Source organism: Vipera ursinii (genome assembly GCF_947247035.1).
Source record: "Vipera ursinii genome assembly, chromosome: 5".
Taxonomy (NCBI): Eukaryota; Metazoa; Chordata; class Lepidosauria; order Squamata; family Viperidae; genus Vipera; species Vipera ursinii.
In genome coordinates this window covers 41,162,292-41,181,722 of record NC_139518.1, presented here as the reverse complement: position 1 = coordinate 41,181,722, position 19,431 = coordinate 41,162,292, and the positions used below count along the sequence as shown (strand labels likewise).

Here is a 19,431-nt window from a genome sequence, read left to right as displayed (position 1 = left end):
ATGCTTCCAAAGGATTCAGCATGAGTTACTTGCTTCAGGTACCAGTTTTTTACTTGTTGGCTTATTTAAGTTGGCAGCAGTTTAATTTTTACATTACTACTTAAGATAAGAGTATATAGCTATTATTTCATTAATAAAATATAACAGGATATCCTATTTTAACATCAATTTCAAGTTCTTGTTTACAGAACAAATTCTGGTTATGCATTGGCAGCTTTTCAAAAATGTACACAACCATCATGTTTATTTGGGATTATTTTGCAGCTAAGATTGCAAACATTAAGTAATTTTAAATACCTCTTAGGTAAAATTAAATGAATTACTCTTTGGTAATAAGACTGGAAGTAAGATTGTAGTTAGAGTGCTAATGTGGAAGTAATAATGCAAAGAAACAGGTATTTTAAATTCGAGCTTTGATATAAGCTGTCAATAGATGTCTCTTGTTTTACCCATTTGTAAAGGTCTGTAAACACCATGATTTTTCATATCTACTAAGACAGCCTGGGAGGATACAGTAGTATATTAACTAGTAGTTTTTGCTGCCACTTTTTTGCCTCCATAGAAGAAAGGAAAAAATAATAAAAATGCCTTTGTCCCCCATCCCCTAAGAAGTCCCTAAAACACACACACACACACACACACACACCACACCAAAAAAAACTTTAGAGTTTATGAAACACAATAACAAACACATTATGCTTTAAGAAAAATATTAAATTTCAGTACAAGAAATGGGAACAAAAAAATTGAGTAGGGCCATCTAAAAGGACAATTAGGCCTAAAGAAATATTGTGAAAGAAACTGAGATATTCTTAACTTCAACACCTACAAAATAAAAGTTATGTCATTTTCTCTGCTTTCTGCATGTAAATTTCATTCTTTTTGTAGGAGATAGACTGGAAACTTGAGTTTCTCAGGTTGTACATTAGGCAAACAAACTATTTAGCACTAAACCTGAGAAATGCAAGGCAAGGTATCTGTTAAGCTGTGGGAAAAATGGGGAAAGTGCTTCCATCTGAGATTGGTTTTGGCTGGAGGTAGATGGAGGTTTGGCACCCGTACCTTGTCAATTGGCCATCAAGAAAGCAGAGGGAGAGCTTGGTGCACCAGCTGCTTTGTGCCCCTTGCTTGCCGGGCATACCCGTCAGGAGATTGGGTGGGCTGGGAAGCACCTGTGGGCCCATGAACCTGGGAGTGGACTGTCTTGGGGATGTGGGCAGCCATGGGGGTGCCCACCCAATGCCACCAGGGAGTGTGTCCCAGACTCCGTTATCCAGGACACTGCAGAAGGTGGATGAGTATAGTGTCTGCCCTGACCTGGTTTGCCGCAAGGAGCTCAGGTGTCTCCAGCAGCAGCACCGCTGTTCCAGCTCAGCTTTCCCACTGCTACCCTGGCTGGCCGCCCTGCAGTCCTGCCTCCTCCTACCACTACTACTACTACCAAAACCAGCACGAAAAATGTCCTGCATTGATTGGCTGTTGCTGCTGCCTTTGCACCGCAATCCCTGAAGCAGCTCATTGGAAGCAGCCACTCAGGAGCACTCAGAATGGCCCCAAGGTATTGCTCAGGCTGGGACCAGGCAAGACCTGCAGGGACGTGATCAACCTCACGTTCTTACAGAAAATTTTGCTCTCTGCGCAAAAAGAAGCACGTGTAAGAACACAAGATCTAAGAAAAACAGCTTCACCAGTGTCTAAGAAAAAGATGGCCACTTTTTTGCTACATGGCCCAGCCTGTTCTAGAGCTCTGGAGATCTTCAAAAGGTAAGTGAGCAATCAGTGATGGTGGGAATGAGCACCTGGAACCCGGTGAGTTAGCAAAGCAGGCCCAGTGCCTGTGGAGACCTGGCGGGTCAGAATGAGGGAAAAATAGGCACAGGGTCTGTTGCAGTGTCTTTGTTGTAAAGGCAAATGACTGCTATAGTGCTGTAACAACTTAGGAACTGGATCATAAGTACTTAATGGGGGTGTTGTAATTTTGAACAGTCAATAGTGAACTGCCATAATTCAAGGACTACTGCCATTACAGACTTCAACTGATGGCATAAGGTGTGAACTTGAATCAGACAGCTTGGTTGACTTGTTTAGAGAGGCCTTGTCTGATTAAGTAAAAGATTAACTACTTTGTCAAAACATACCAGACATCATGATTGTATTTATCTTCTTTGGCATAAATGGAAGGCTTGAAGAACTGCAAACAAGTGTAGACAGAAAGGGAAATATTTGGTTTCACTTTCTTATGCCTTCACCTTTTCCCATACATAGATAACTTCAGAAATTGTATTTATGCGGCTGGAAAATGGAAGAATTCTGTTTATTTCCCAAGAGATGATAAACCTGAATGCATAGAGTTTGTTTGTATTATGCAGAATCTGGCTGAGGTACTGATGAGTGAGCCCCATCCGCCCAGCACCAGCAAACTACCATCATTATAAAGAGGCATTTTCCCAATCAGGTATGGCAGTAAATAATGTAGCCCCATCTCCCATGGCAACTGGGAAGCAAGCAGAGCTCAAACCTATAGAGCTACTCGTTAGCATTTAAATATTCCAATGACATTGCCTATGCAAGCATAAAAATCCAAGTATAGTCACTAATGCTACTGGGAACTGAATTGAGTTCTGTATTGTTTATAGATATGCCTTACCTGCTAAGACTTTCTGCGTTGAAACAGCTGATACTAGCTGTTATGCTCCAGGAGTTCAGTGAACCAGTACAATTCACCATGGTCTAACCACCAAGAATTCGTTCAACTACTGTATTTGGTCCCCCCTTTTGTTTTTCCAATTATGCTGGAAATAAACTGGTTTCAGGCTCACATTCACATGTTCACTAGAGGTATAATTTGAGATAGAGCACACTCGATTTTTGGTACAAGAGGAGTTGGTATCCTTATATTGGTAGACAGCAATCAATTGCTTCAAGTAACTAATACATAAAGATTCTTCCCTAGTTGTGCCACATTGTGTGTTTTAGTAGCTTTTGTTGCATATAGCCATATGCTAGAACAGTGATGGCAAACCTTTTGGGCTCAGCGTGTTAAAAATTTGGAAATTGCCCTGCCTCTGCTTGCATGTCACATACACCTAGTCCTAGACAAAAGAGAAAATAATCCTTCTTCCCCCGTATCTGGTGCATTGTGTTCTGCTAAAGACCACCGGGTCTTAAGACCACTGAGAAATTTCACTTGGCCCAGAATGTAGCAACCCAACTATTAGCTGACACTCATTACTATGAAGACATTATACCTGTAGTCCAAGTCTTCCATTGGCTATCTCTTGGCTTCCAGTTGCAATAAAGTACTGGTTGTTTTGTTATAAAGCCCTGCATGACTTGACACTGAGATACTTGCAGGACCAATTTGACTGTGCATTCCAGGAGAAATTGTTGATAATCTTGTCACCTCTTCAGGGTATTGGGTTGGGGGTCAGATGGAAGCTCATAGGTCCTTTCCTTAAAAGAGATCCTTATCAATAACAACACCTGTTTTATGGAAGAGTTTCCTCTCAGAAATTAAATTATCCCCTAGTGTCCTAGCCTCCCAAAAACACTCAAAAGTGAATCATCCCAGATGGCCTTTTGAGAGAGACAGGACAATACAGTTGGTTGTTTTTAATTATTCATTTTCTTTTTATAGTTGTAATTCATGGCATGGATATTTTATTTAAATGCTTGGGTCACTTGCAATTTTTGTAAACCCCCAAGAGTTGTGTGATTGTACAGAGTATGAATGTGATAAATTGAGAATGTTATTGCCCCATCTGAACTATTTTGGATACAGTTGACTTCTCTATTCCAAGGGGAATTGTGGACAACTATTTATTGCATTCATAGTCTACTCTGTATGGAGGTCTTTTAAATCAAATTTTTGCTGCATTGTAATCTGAATAGAAATATTACGTGTCACTTTAGTTGATAGTGGTCTGATCAAGTGCATACATGGTCCAAAGATCAGACATCCAATTGTCAGTGAGCAGTTTCAAAGGCACTGCTTCCTCATCTTGATTCTTAATCTTTAAATCAGATATGGAGCAGAAATTTCTTTTAGAAAAAATCATTTATCATGCTCTTCTTTCCTATGATAGCACACAGTACGTATCGCTATAAAATCAAATACATACAACCACCTTACTAGATAAATATTTGTACTTTATATGTACAGAAACTCAACAGTATTGCTAGATATATTAAAATGTGATTTGTTTTCCTGTATTGAAATAAAAATTTAAACAGTAGAAGAGTAGGTACATAGAGATAAACTACATTTGCACACCATTCAAAAGGGACAATAAAAAACTTAGGAAGGAAATAAAAAGACTAGAATAAATTCCTTCTAGCAGTCAACACTAATAAACAGTGGAGATCAAAATGAGTCAAATCAGACAGAAAACAATATTGCGCTCAAGGAACCATTAGGAGGAAACCACACTGCCACTAAACTGGCAGGAATAAACGGGCAAGCACTGATGATGTTACCCAGTTGGATAATGAAAGCAAAGAACCAAACTCAAGAGAGCACCAAGAACTGTATAATTTTAACAGCTTGGTGGGAAATGTATTCCATCTAAATCCATGCACTTATAATAATTATTCTTAATGATTCTAATATTTACCTTTGTACAGAAAGAGCTTTTGTTTATACAGGTAGTTTTCACTTACCAATCACTATTGGGACCAGCAACTCCATCACTAAATGATGTAGTCATTAAATGAAATATCATATGACCACACCTGACTTATGACATCAGTTCTGCTGTGATCATTAAGGCATTCACAAGTCATTAAATGCAACATCGAGTGATTTGCAATTTTCTGCCAGCTTCCCCATTGACTTTGCTTGTTTGAAGCCAGCTATGAAGATTGCAAGTGGTGATCACATGATTGTGGGGACACTGTGATGATTGTTAGTAAAGCCATAAGTCTACTATTTCAGAATCATCATAACTTTGAATAGTTGCTGAATGAGGCAGTTGGTAAGTGAGGACTATCTGTCTTCTGCTGTCTCTTGCAAATAATGCTTTAGTTTTTTTCCTTGTTTTCATAAAATATATATCTTTCCAGGTTTAGAAGTCTGTTACATCAGACTTCCATAGTCCAATAAATCATTTGTGATCCAACTAAATAAAAAAGGTTTATCAGTAATGGATTATGTCAGATGATTGATAAAATCCATGGTTTTGCAGTCCTTGATAAATAGCATGTATAGAAGGTTTAGCATGTTATTGGTAGGCTGTGCTTCACGATTGGTAGCTATTCCTTAGTGGGATGCAGTTAAATAAACCATTAAAGTGCAGCATTTTTTCCTGGGTTAATTTAATTTGGGCTAATTCTAATGGGAGACTGTGACCCTACAAGATAATTGTGTACCAACTAAGGCAAAACTCACATAGTAAAGGTAAAGATTCCCCCGCACATGCGTGCTAGTCGTTTCCAACTCTAGGGGCCAGTGCTCATCTCCGTTTCAAAGCCGAAGAGCCAGCGCTTGTCCGAGGACGTCTCCATGGTCATGTGGCCGGCATGACTAGACACCAAGGCGCACGGAACGCTGTTACCTTCCCACCATAGTGGTCCCTATTTTTCTACTCACATTTTTTACATGCTTTTGAACTGCTAGGTTGGCAGAAGCTGGGACAAGTAACAGGCGCTCAACTCTGTTACGCGGCACTTGGGATTCGACCCGCCAAACTGCCAACCTTCTGATCGACAAGCTCAGCGTCCTAACCCACTGAGCCACCGCGTCCCTTAAAACTCACATAGTCCTGTGTAATATGCTTCTACTAGTACTAATAAAGGAGAATATTTGTAGCTCAGGGTTGGCATGAAGGGTCCTTGGTGCTTGCTCAGCTTGCTTGTTTTCTTGTAGTAAGGCGTGCAGTTTGCTATCAGTTTATATTCTGGTAGCTTGCCTGTCGTTGGTGGGGCTGGTCTTTTGTGCAATTAGCTTATTTTCATTAAGGCTTTCATTGGAGACATTGAGACAGTATTTTGCTTTTGTACATTGGGGCATTAAAGCAGAGCACTCCAGCAAACAGAATGGGAATGGTTGCATGAAACAATAATAGTTTACATACAGTAATTACTTCAGCCTTTTCGCTAGTCTGCTTGAGACTACTTTATTTTTATGAACCTATGTGATTGGTTATTATTATGTGCCTGGAATTATGACTGCTCAACAGAATTACCTGGTGGGGAAATTACTTGATAGGATCAGAACCCTGATCTTTGCTCTCTTGTCTAGCTCTTGGCTATAGGTTTCTGATGGAACTAAATATTCATTGGTTACTTTGGTGACATGATTACAGTAGCCTTTTTACACTATTTGTATATTAACTATGCTTATGATACAATCTTTAAATTAAACATTGAGAAGGTCAGGACAGTATTCCTTGATTCAACCTTGAATCAGGGTGATCATAGCAGTGATGTCAGTACAGTAACAGTGAACATGCTTTAGTTGCATTTCATACATGAAGTTGTTTTCGAAGAATGTTTGAAAACTTCACTGATTCAGAATGAAGTCCATGCCTGATTATACAGAGCATGCATAACAGGAACCTAGTCAATAGCTATTCCCATTTTTTATCTGTTATATGCAGGTAAATAGGTTTTTAGTAAAACATATTACTAGTATTTGGCTTAAAGTAGTTATTTTTCTGCTGTCTTATGTATTTCTGAATTTTGAATGTGCAAGTGTTTATTACAACTGTTATTTCATATGTGTTGTTTGCTGCTGCTACAGCTGCAGGAAATGTGAGATGTGTACAAGTAATTAAGTAGCAGGCTCAGGACCAATCATATATGCATGTTAATATTCATTGATTTTACTAGATAGTTAATTTGGCTGGCAATTGAATATACAAACAATTTCCATTAAACATTGTTTTGAGATGATACAAATGTTCTCTTTCACATGTATATTTTCCCTTCCATATATATGTTACATAATATATCAGTGGTGGTGAACCTATGGCACAGGTGCCAGAGGCGGCACTCAGAACCCTCTCTGTAGGCACCGGCGCCATGCCCCGGAGGTGGCAACTGTCCCTCTTCAACCAACCGCCTGCTAATTCACCAAGGTCCCACGTGGTTGAATGCATCCTGGCACGTCTGGTTTCCCTTTCCCCCATCCCATCCCTCCTGGCCTTGCATGCTCTCCTTTTCCCAGGCACAACCCACTGCATCACCTCAGCTGTTGGCCGACCATGCATCTCGGAGGCAGCTTCTTTGAACTGCTGGCGACGGGCTGCGGAACCCCAGAATGTGCCTGTCAAGGGGCCAGCAGGCTGTGGCTACTGACGGACACCGTTGGCCCCCATGTGCTCGCTGGCCTCTGTGTGCAGGGGCCGATGATGTCAGGCAGCAGTTGCCCAGCCCTTGCCTTGCCCCATGGCAATGGCACCCACACCCTGCCTCGCCTCACCCCACAGGATGAGTCTCCTGCCTACCGCCCCACCTGCCAGAGACCTCCTGGAGCTCCCCAAACCCTGCCCACCCCCATAGGTGTCCCTGCCCATGAGCAACATTGAGGTGACCACACCCACCTTGGCCATACCCACCCAATCTTCCATGACCACCATAGCCACACCCACCCACTGGGCCACGCTCACCTGGCACCCAGCAATAAATAAGTGGGTTTTGGGTTGCAGTTTGGGTACTCGGTCTCTAAAAGGTTTGCCACCACTGGAATATATGGAGGTAGTCCAGTAGTTTGGCTCAGGAAGGGAGTGAAAGGTCGCCGATCAAGGAATGGCCTGGTTTGGAGGGGTGAAGTATGGGTAAGCGGGTGTGGGGCGCGTTGGGCAGCTCCACCCCTCCCCCACCTGCATCACCTCATGGCGGCAGTGGCGCTATGTGCCGCGTGGCTTCCGGCCCCATTGCGGCAGCAAGGTGGGACAGAGTGGGCAGGATCCTAACTAGGACTTATTTTGGGGGTAGGGCTTATATTAGTGCCCCCCACCCCAAAAAATCAGGGTATGTCTTAGTTTAGGGGAGGGGCTTATTTTCGGGGAAGCACATTAGTCCTCACTTAGCAACCACAATTGGGACTAGCAACTCCATTGCTAAGTGCCATGGTTGCTAAGCAAAACATGAACACAATGGGCTTAGAACTTCACTTTTTCTTTGGTCTTGACTGCAATTTATAATTTTACGTATGTCTTCTCTATTAACTGCTTATTGCAAGCCATTTCTGCAACACACAAATGGTGATCATGTGACCATCAATAAGCCAGCCAATTTCCCATCAAATAAATAAATTCTATATAATTTCAATTTTTTTTGTTACTTTACATATAACATATCACTTAAATTTTAGATGCTATCATATTTTTGTAATTTTAGATGTTAACGTATTTTACATAATTTTAAAGTGTATAATCTAGACATAGTTTGCTCTTTTGGAACTTCATTCACAGATTCTAGTCAGGTTGTTTTATAAATGTATTTTAACTGTCTTAAATGTTATTTTATTTACTGTCTCTTAAAATAGATTTGTAAATACTCATAGAGCACTTACGAATACATTGCTTGCACTGATCTAAGACTATACTAAACTGACACATGTGATTATGGGATACGATCATCATACGTATGTGTCAGTTATGAAGTCCCCAGATGAGGACCATGTGACTGTGGGATGCTTCAGTGGTCATAAATTTGAAAATTGGTTGCAAAGCTTTTTTTCTTTTTTCTTTTTAGACTGTTGTAACTGAATTGTCATTAAATTAAGCAGTAAGTGAGGATGACCTGTATACAACATGTGTATGTATCATTAAGAAGTGACTCTTCCCAGCTGCTGTTTGGGAGGAAAAGCCATGGAACTGCTGCATCCTGACTGGTGCAAAGAAAGGGAGCAACCAGCAAACACACTGATATGCTACTAGTCTCAAGAATCAGAAGGCCTAGTTAAGCCTACTATTTTAACAATTGCTTCGTGAAAGTAATTAACAGTCATTCATTACTGAATTTTTTTCTTTTACTTCCCCATCCCCAATAGTGACAAAGTAAAGTGAAATACTCTTCAGAAGAGAAAGGCCAAAGAATGGGAGGCCAAACAAACTCATGGCCCATAAAGATACTTACATTATCACATGAAAAGCACAAAAAAACTATTTGCAGAAATCTCATCAAGAACATTAAAAGATCTTTAAACAGATAGCAAATTAAAAGATACAGTTATTTCAAGAGAAAATGTTTTTCTCTTGTAATCGATTTGCCATCCATTTGCAATCCAGAATCCATTTGTGCTGCTTGTTTTTGTTGTAGTTTTGATGTCATCTCTGAATGGTTTTTCCAAGGTCATATTTGTGGATGTCGACATTGTAAGACTTAGTTATTAATTGTAAGTCTCGAGAAGAAATCCCAGAAGATAAAGGAACAACTGGCAAATGTTCAAGAAGGAACTTGATGGAACTTGTGATTGATTTTCTATGATAAACTATAAATTTTATAATACATGCATAGGTTTAAAAAAATGGATAGCAGAAAGTTTCTCTTGCTTTAGGTGGGTTTTATTGAATAAAACAGAGAGCCAGAATAATGTGGAATCTAATTGATTTAGTAATTTATTCATTCATTTACGGTATTTGTAAACCTCTTTAATTAAGATTGGTTAGAGATAAAAGCATGAACAAAACACAAAATAAAAAAATAAAAATGATAACTTGATACATATCCAACATGAACAAATACAGACAGGACAGAAGAAATTATGAAATGATATTGTTTATACTGTTTTATGAAATATAAAGGAGAGGGCTTAATGTAACTTTTGAGATAGTGTGCTCCAGAGCATGGCATCTACTGTAGAAAAGGCTTAGTCCCTTAACTACACTAGTATGCTTCTTTTGGGAAGAAGTCTACACAGGTTCTACACAGATTCAATTTTGACCAGGCAGTGCTTGATTTGGAGTAGTCTATTATTTCAACTGCAGTGATATTTTCCCATGAGAACAAATCTACATTTTTACACAGAATATGAAAGATGAAAGCATAATTCTATAAAGTGCTTTCATGCCATAGCTAGCACATTGAAATTGGCCCAAAGCATCCCAGCATCCAGTGCAAATACTTCCAAGTCTTATTTTGTGGTGGTAAGGGTTGCCCCACCAGTACTTGGCTGCCATATTCTGGACTAGTTGAACTTCCATGTCATTTGCAAAAACGGCCTCGCAGTAGGCCAATTCTGTAGTGTGTCAAACCCTGTGGGTTTGCCACTAACCGGGAGGGGGGATGGGCACGGGTGCATCTGGTGCGATAACAGAGGCTGACGGTGACAGCTGGAGGCAGCGGCAGTGACAGTCCTCCCCCCTGTGCCTGCCTGTTGACCAGGGGGGAAGCGCAGTGATCGTCGAGGAGCTGGCTGGCTGGCAGTCATGGACTTTTGGGTTTTGCTGGCTCAGCCATTCGGTGCTCCGCTGGACAGCTGATAGGCGCAGAGAAACAGCAGGGACTTTGAAATCAGCCCTCGCTTGCTTTGCTGCCACGGGCCAGAGCCCACGACAGCTGAAGGCTGATGCCGCGGACCAGAACCCAAGCCAGGCTGACAGCTGGGGGCAGGGGCCAGCTGCTGTGAGCTGGGTGCTCACGATCATCGTTCCAGATGCTGGTTAGGTGGGGGCGGGCCCAGGAGGGATCTGTCTATTTAGCATGCTGGGAGATGGTTGCTCCCAGCGCTGACTTTGTTTGCAACTGCTTTGACTTTGTTTGCAACTGCTTTGAGCTCGCACGGCAGAGTGTACCCAAATAAACCTGGTTTCCTCTGATCCCAATGTCCTGTTTTCTGTTGGACTTAGGTCTGTGGTTGGGACCTCTGACAGAGTGACTAAGATGTAAGTTACTGTTGCCAGACTTAGGAGGATCATAAGTACTACATCAGCCAAAGTTGGGGTAAGCCCCCCATTACTATTTCCAAATAGAACATTTCTGCCATCCTGTGACATGATTCCCTAGAAATACACCCTGTGCTGTATTTTGATAAGTGCAGTGTGTAAATTGGCTTTACAAAAAGAAGCTAAGGCAGAGATCCCCAACCTTTTGGGCACCAGGGACCACTTCTGTGGAGAGAGGTTTTTCCGTGGACCAGAGGGTGCATGATTTTGTGTGCTGCCTGAATCCCATGGATGGGGCTTTGCTTGTTTGTGCGTTCCAGTACTGGTCCACAGAATGGGGGCTGGGGACCCCTGAGCTAAGGAATCCAGATTTCTTCTGTAGAAAGAGAAGGTGAAAAGGGGGCTGTTGTACTGGTTGTTGAAGTCAGATTCCAGGATGAGGTAAGTTTACCAAAGCATTCCAGGGCAGCCTAAGAGAAGATAGTTAAAGAAAGAATTTGCATGTGATGGACAAATCAACTCTGTGCTGATGTCCCTACTGGCAAATATACATGATTCCTGCTGTAGGAGCAGGTGGCAGCCATACCTAGGAAGGCCTTTGCTGAACTTTGTATGCAAGTTGTACCCTTACCTGGTTTGGGAATCCTTTCTGAGTCACTTATGTCTTGGTTATCTGGCATTAGGACTACTTAGGATACCTTTGAGAAGTATCTGGAAACTGCTGCCTTTATTCCCCACAACAACAAGCATATGAGGTGGGCTGAAAGAGAACAACAGGCCCAAAGTCACCTAGCTAGAAAGCAGGACTTGAACTCACGGTCTCCCGCTTTCTAGCCTAGCACCTTAACCACTAGACCAAACTGGTTCTCAATTTAATACACTCATCTTCGGCTCATCTGTTCCTCCACAGTTTCTTAATAATGACTTGTGATATAACAAGAAGTAGACAATAGTAGGTTTTTCTCAAGCAGCATATCATACTCTTTGCTTTGTCTCATTCAACAAATTCCTGCCTTCTCATAAATTTCAGCCACCAGTCAAAGTCTTGAAATTTAGCACCAATTCCAGCTAGCTTTGTTACTGTGCTCTTTCCATTGTCACTTGAATGTGTAATGATGGTTATGACCCATTTTCCTGACTTTCCCTAACTGCTCTTGCAATTTGCATGTAATTCACTTCTGAATTGATCACTGTTTGGAGATACCATATTCTCAGTGGCTCACATCGAATGCACAGATGAGTCAGTTCTTTCAAACTTCTCTCAGTATCTTTAATTTCTCCATTTTCCCAGCACTTTCTGCTTTGTTTCCTCTCAATCTCTATTATAGTCATCATTTACTAAGTAAAGTAACACTCCCTGTTAAGAAATACATTAAAGTGGAAATAAATATTATAAAGTTGTATCTCTGAATGAACCTTTTTATTGTCAAAGTACAACCATGTATACATTGAGATTGGCTGAGCCTCCCTTCGTGCCCCCACCCCCAACTTACAGTGACACAAACCCTCCATCTTATTACACCATGTGAACTAATTGCACAACACACCGGCCTCGCAAGTCAATTATGAATAAAGTTTATAAAATTGTTTCCCATTCAAAAGCCTAACAGCCCATGGATAAAAGCTGTTCTTCAGCCTGTTGGTGCGGCTGGCTATACTCCTATATTTCCTACCTGATGGTAGGAGAGTAAAGAGATACCGTCCAGGGTGTGAGTCATCCCTGAGAATTTTCCTCACTCTTCCAAGGCAACGAGCTCTGGCGATGTCATCCAGTGGTGTCAGGGGACAGCCCACAATGTCTTCTGCTGTACTCACCACCCTCTGTAATACTTTCCTATCCGCGGCTGTCAGACCAGCATACCAAACCACAATACCATATGAGAGGACACTCTCTATAGTAGACCGGTAAAAGAGGGTCATAAGCCATTGTTCTACCCTGTTCTTCCGCAAGACCCTGAGAATGTGAAGCCTCTGTTGGGCCTTTCTGGCCACCTGGGTTGTATTAACTTTCCAGGTCAGATCTTCGCATTGGTAGACTCCCAGAAATTTAAAGGAGGAAACTCTCCACACAGTCCTCCCCGATGTAAAGTGGGGCAGGTTCCTCCTTTTTCTTCCGGAAGTCTAGCACCATCTCTTTCGTCTTGCCAATGTTCAGGTGCAAGTTGTTGTTACAACACCATATGGATAGTTTTTGTACCTCCGCCCTGTATGCTCAGATCCAGATACAAGAATGCTCTCTCAGTATTTATAAGATTTTGCCTGAGGAGCAATTCTTAAAAACAAGGATTACAATGAAAGGTGTGTTTATTACATAAACCATCACTTAACTATTCACAGTTACAGTATCACATCCATGTATATCTAAGCATGTTTGGGTTATTTGTAAGCAAGGTGAATCATATACTAACATTGTTTCATCCCTGTCACTTTATCTGGAAATTTCCCACTTGGCATCAGAATATTACACATCTCTACTTAACCTGCCAAATTGGACTGATCTTAAGCTAAATCAACAGTTTTGGTTTTGAGAACAAGGGAGACGTTAATAGATAAAATTATTTCATTTTTCCCCCCAGAATCCCACATGCAGTTTTACCTTTATAGTTGCCTACTTGTTATCCATTTGTTAGTGTGATTTGTTGTGCTGGATGTGACTTAGCAGCTGATTTATAGAGCTTAGAACTAATTTTACCTTCTTGCTCACTTGGATTAGCCATGCCTATGAGATTTTCTTCCTCAAAGAATGTTGGAGTTGCAGTATCTGTGTGTGTGTGTGTGTGTGTGTGTGTGTGTGTGTGTGTGAGAACATTAGAGCGGTTTAACTAAACATTAAGTAAATCTTGTAAACTATTATTTGCCCCTCCCCCCTACAAAAATGTTATACCTCTGTATTACTAGTTCAGTGCCTCTGTTCAATTTTGGATTGCACCATTTTGTTCAATGCTTTTTTCTTTTTTAAAAAACTACTATATTTTAGGAAATAAAGTATACTGAACTAGTTTTCAAGTTTTATCTAAATTTCTGCACTTTAGATAAAACTAGTGTTACTGTTTAAAAATTGTATTGAAATCTGTTGACTTACATGTTGAGATTTGAAACAGAACTTTTTACTGTTCTTTAAAACTAGCATTTATAAAAACATAATATATTAAATATGATGTAAGGGTATCAAGGCTGTCTGTCCTCATCTTCTGTCTCCCAGTCTGCCAATAAGAAGCCTCGAAAGACTCCAGGAGAGAAGTTTCGCTCTGAAACTGGAATTAGAGGAACAGGTCGAGGAAGAGCTAATGGCCATCCTCAGCAGAATGGAGAAGGGGATCCTATTACTTTGTTTGATGTTGTGAAGATGGGCAAAAGCGCTATGCAGGTAAAATCATTGCTGCCTATGGAAACTTGTGTTAAAAGTATTTAATAACCTACAAGTTTAATGCTAAGTTGTATGCAAAAAAAATTTAACAAATGAACAAGCTATAAATGTCAGATGAAAATTTCAATGGTATGATAAAACTGAGCATCTGCATGCCTGTGTGCCTGCATACACATACGCATATGAGTGTTATCTTGGACAAAGTGATCTGCTGGGAGACTAAAGGTTCAAAATGGCTTTCATTCTTTTGAAAAAAAATTTCTTGTCATCTTGATTGGTAATTTCATTGAATATGTTTTGTTCCTACAGTTGCAAGAAAAAGTATGTGAACCCTTTGGGATTACGTGGAGTTTTGCATGAATTGGCCATAAAATGTGCTCTAAACGTCATGTAAGTCACAACAATAGAAAAACACAGTCTGCTTAAAATAATACTACACAAACATTAGCTGTTGTCATGTTTTAATTGAACATAAAAATATTCACAGTGCAGGGTGGAAAAAGTATGTGAACCCCTAGCCTAATGACTTCTCCAAGAGCTAATTGGAGCCAGGAGTGAGCCAACCTTGACTCCAACCAGTGTGATGATATTGGATGTGTTGCTGACAACTGTCCTGCCCTTTAAAAACACACACCTGTTTTGGGTTTACTGGTCTCAAGAAGCACTGTCTGATGTGAACCATGCCTCGCAGAAAAGAGCTCTCAGAAGACCTACGATCAAGAATTGTTGACTTGCATGAAGCTGGAAAGGGTTACAAAAGTATCTCCACAAGCCTTGATGTTCATGTGTCCACAGTAAGACAGACTGTCTACAAATGGAGAAAGTTTAGCACTGTTGCTACTCTCCCTAGGCGTGGTCGTCCTGTAAAAATGACTGCAAGAGCACAGTGCATAATGCTTAATGAGGTAAAGAAGAATCCTAGAGTGTCAGCTAAAGACCTACAGAAATCTCTGGCACATGCTAACATTTTTGTTGACACATCTACAATAAGGAAAACATTAAATAAGAATGGAGTATATGGGAGGACACCACGGAGGAAGCCATTGCTGTCCAAAAAAAATATTGCAGCACGCTTGAAGTTTGCAAAAGAGCACCTGGATGTTCCAGAGCACTACTGGCAAAATATACTGTGGACAGATGAAACCAAAATTGAGTTGTTCCCAAACACACAACACTATGTGTGGAGAAAAAAAGGCACAGCACACCAACATCAAAACCTCATCCCCACTGTAAAACATGGCGGAGGGAGCATCATGGTTTGGGGCTGCTTTGCTGCCTCAGGGCCTGGACGGATTGTTGTCATTGATGGGAAAATGAATTCCAGAGTTTATCAGGACATTTTGTAGGAAAACGTACGACCATCTGTCCGCCAACTGAAGCTCCACAGAGGATGGGTGATGCAACAGGACAATGACCCAAAGCATACAAGTAATTCAACAAAACAATGGCTTCAACAGAACAGAATACGCCTTCTGGAGTGGCCCAGTCAGAGTCCTGACCTCAACCGATTGAAATGCTGTGGCATGACCTTAAGAGAGCGATTCACACCAGACATCCCAAGAATTGCTACACTGAAACAGTTTTGTGCAGAGGAGTGGTCCAAAATTACTCCAGATCATTGTGCAGGTCTGATCTGCAACTACAGGAAACGTTTGGTTGAGGTTATTGCTGCCAAAGGAGGGTCAACCAGTTATTAAGTCCAAAGGTTCACATACTTTTTCCACCCTGCACTGTGAATGTTTCCATCTTATGTTCAATTAAAACATGACAACAGCTAATGTTTGTGTAGTATTATTTTAAGCAGACTGTGTTTTTCTATTGTTGTGACTTACATGACGTTTAGAGCTCATTTTATGGCCAATTCATGCAAAACTCCACGTAATCCCAAAGGGTTCACATACTTTTTCTTTGCAACTGTACATGGAAAAATTGGCTGGATAGTTGACAGAAATGTTTCTTACTATTATTTTCTGTTTTAGCAGAATGAAACCAGCACTCCTGTTTTACCAAAAGCTTGAGTGATGAAATGAGTGAGATGATGAATGAAACAAATTTGACAGCATAGGTCTGACTGAATATAGTCAGTCAAGTGAGCCTATTTGCAATCCTCTGGAGTGCTAATGGTGGCCAAGAGGTTATTATTCTTTATCACTATGGATCATTCAATAGCCAACTACAACTGATTTGTAGGTTTTATCTATTCCTTAATTAATTCACCTGCATACCATAATTAATTCACTTTCTGTAAAATTACTTTTAACTGAAAGCATGATATAAAAAAAAGTTGCAGTTACCTATGGCAAAGGAAGGCCTATATGGGATTAAATGAGCCATTTTTAGTAAAACAAATCCACTACCACAAAATGGATGTAAATCTCTGAAAATGGGAAACGGGTGATAAAATCTAGTGAAATAGAATCCCATGGTACAATTGGAGAAGCAAGCCACCAGTTTTCCCTGAACAATCTTGACGTGACAACATATATGACAACATGAAGCATCTTTCATTACATAGATACAGTACCTTTCCCCTTAAAAGAAGGTGAACAGAAAAATGTTTATTATAGAACAACCACCCATCATTTATACAGAAAGATGAAGACTCAGTGGCTGCAGGATTATATAGGGAGGGATAAGTATGGAAATTGATAGTTATAGTGCATCTGCTAATTTATTTGGTGAGGCAGGCATATAAATGATATAAAAACTGAAATGGAAGACCAATTGTGCCCACCTGATCTAATGAGGTATTTTGCAAAAATTGTTTTTTTGCAGAATTTCCAAATTCTTGTGATCTGTGCTGCCACTGGTAGAACACATTTTTTATTGCAAGCAACTCTTTATTATCTTTATTCTGTTCAGCTGGGAGAAGCAATTAGGAATACAATACACACAGCAGGAGATCTCTCTTGCTGCAAGGAGAACAGTTCCTAATGCAAAATCCGAGGCATCTGTTTGCATCATAAAAGGATAGCAGTGGTCCTATGTTTAAGAAACAACAATGAATAGAAAAGGACTTTCACTTCCTGAAACAATGCTGGCTCTTCATTAGACTATTTGAACATGTGTTCTTTCTTCAAGACAAAAATCCTTGTGCCCTGTACAAGGGCACTTCAATAGAGATGAAAATTAGGGATGAGCTTTTTATAAGAATTTGTGAAGCTCAGAAATGCTAGACATCCTTGATTTATAGGTGCTTTCTATGACATCCATTTGTATTCTTTCTGTAGAAATCCAATAAGAGACAAAATAAACTCATTTTTCCAACTTAGCAAAAATTCTATGTTTATAGAATCACTGTAACACATATTTGACAAGTCTTGTGCTGATATGGACCTTCTGAAAAAGATCAATATGTACACAGATATTTACACATATCAGAAAATATTTCATACTTGAATCTGAAAAGGGTCTTCCCACAATTAAGCAAAAAGGTATTACTTTGTATTAAAAATTGCCATATCTTGTATCAAATGAAATTAAATATGCATGGCCATCTTTCATTCTGATTTAATTGTAAGCAACTCCAATTTTGAAAATGAGTGCCTCCTGAAGCCAGCCAGTAGATCTGAAAATAAAGACATTGGGGAATGACCTTTAATGATTACATTATAGGAACCTATAGCCATACACATTCCTTTAAGAATTATCCCTTGGTGATGAACATTATAGGTGTAAAGGCTGGGGATTTAGAAGGGCAAATAAATCTGTTCCTCAAAATTATCATCATAAATTCCTACAAAGTATCGAATTTTCAAGTGGACATGGATTTTGTATCTTACTGGAGTCTGGACTCCTGGCTTCAAGTTGATTGTACAGTTATAGCCAGTGAGGCTATGTGGTTGCTTCTCCTCCCCCAAAATATCAATAAAATTGGCATATTTTCTGTGAGCAAGGAGATTTAGTGAGTTGATCAGGAAATGATGAACAGTGGGAGTAGAAATACTTGAAAATCCAATATGTATTAAGGAATTCTATGGTTAAACATGTTTAAAGTTGGGAAAATCTTGATTTATTGTTAAAGTTGCTGACAATTTCCTATTGGTATTTTGGTTAAATTGTCAAATACAGCTTTTTTTAAAAAATACATGAAAATTGTCCAATAAATGATTACCTTCAATTTTTGCAGTGCCCATTTGTCTACTCCCTTTTTTCCAGTGGATTCAAAACAAAAGTTGCCTTACTATTATCTATAACACACATGCTAGTCAATCCACTTGTGAAAGTCAGAAATTGATCCTGGACGTCTCTGAATTTCTTGTTCTTCTTGAATATTTGAAGGGTGGCTACTGTACCATTCCTGACTGAAACAGGCGTTGGACTAAATGTTGTGTTAGTTGTAACATAGCATTGGATGGATTTCTTATTTGAGAGTTGTAAATCCATTTGCTGTTGATGTTGTAATAATACTTCAGTAAAGTGAGTGCTCCATAGAGCAGATGCCATTTTCACAATTAAAGGCAAGGTATGATGCCTCACCAAATAGAAATAGTAGAGTGTTTACTTCTTTGAGTTCGACCAGGTCAGTGCACCGTAGAAAGTACAATACTAGAATGCTATTTTATAGGTAGTCTTTGATGTAGGACTGCTCATTCAGTAACTTATTTATTTAAAACATGTGTATAGTCCATCTTCTCATGAACTCTGGGCAGCCCCCAATCAAAAGTTAAAATGACATATTAAAACTATAAAACACATGAAAACATGAATTTTTGAAATACATATGATACTGAACAAATGGTGGTCCTTTGAATGTTAGTCGTCCCAGTATCTTTGCAGTCGTGATTGTAAGCTGGTTTCTTGAGAACTGATTTGCATTTAAAGTTGGTTCCAGTGCCCATCACATGAACACCATTTGTGAACTTCCCTGCCGGTTTCCCCAGATACTCAGTGGGGGAAATGGCAAGGAAGCTTACAAATCTCTGGTGTAAGTTTCCTCCACCTGTGTACCCTGCCCAGCCCCTGTGCACACTAGCCACTTGTGCACCACCACTACCCTCCCTAAGCCTTTCCTTGTGTCCTCCCCCAGTGATGTAGCCCACTCTTAGTTTTGGCGCATCACCTCACTGATCCTTGTCATGCCTCATGCCTCTTCCCTGAGCTTCACCATTCCTCCCCTGCCACCAGTGCACCTTCCATATGCTTTGTCATGCCTTCCTCACACACACACACCTCTGCACACTCTCTGAGCCTTACCACACTTCTCTCGCACCCTTGGGCACTCCCACGTACTCT

The 19,431-nt window shown here is 40.3% G+C and overlaps 1 protein-coding gene across 3 annotated transcripts in view; it reads left to right on the top strand.

Annotated features, from left to right (window-relative positions):
* STAG1 (STAG1 cohesin complex component) overlaps positions 1–19,431 on the top strand; it is a 180,078-nt gene that overhangs the window by 69,324 nt on the left and 91,323 nt on the right. The window contains exons 1-2 of one of the 3 annotated variants that reach the window (XM_083363716.1): positions 2,185–2,455; positions 14,032–14,196. In XM_083363716.1, the coding sequence (XP_083219842.1) occupies positions 14,176–14,196 (21 nt within the window). In that variant the 5' untranslated portion in view covers positions 2,185–2,455; positions 14,032–14,175. Of the gene's footprint in view, positions 1–2,184; positions 2,456–9,483; positions 9,503–14,031; positions 14,197–19,431 lie in introns of those variants that run through there. The other 2 variants (XM_083363715.1, XM_083363714.1) reach the window with 2 other exon arrangements.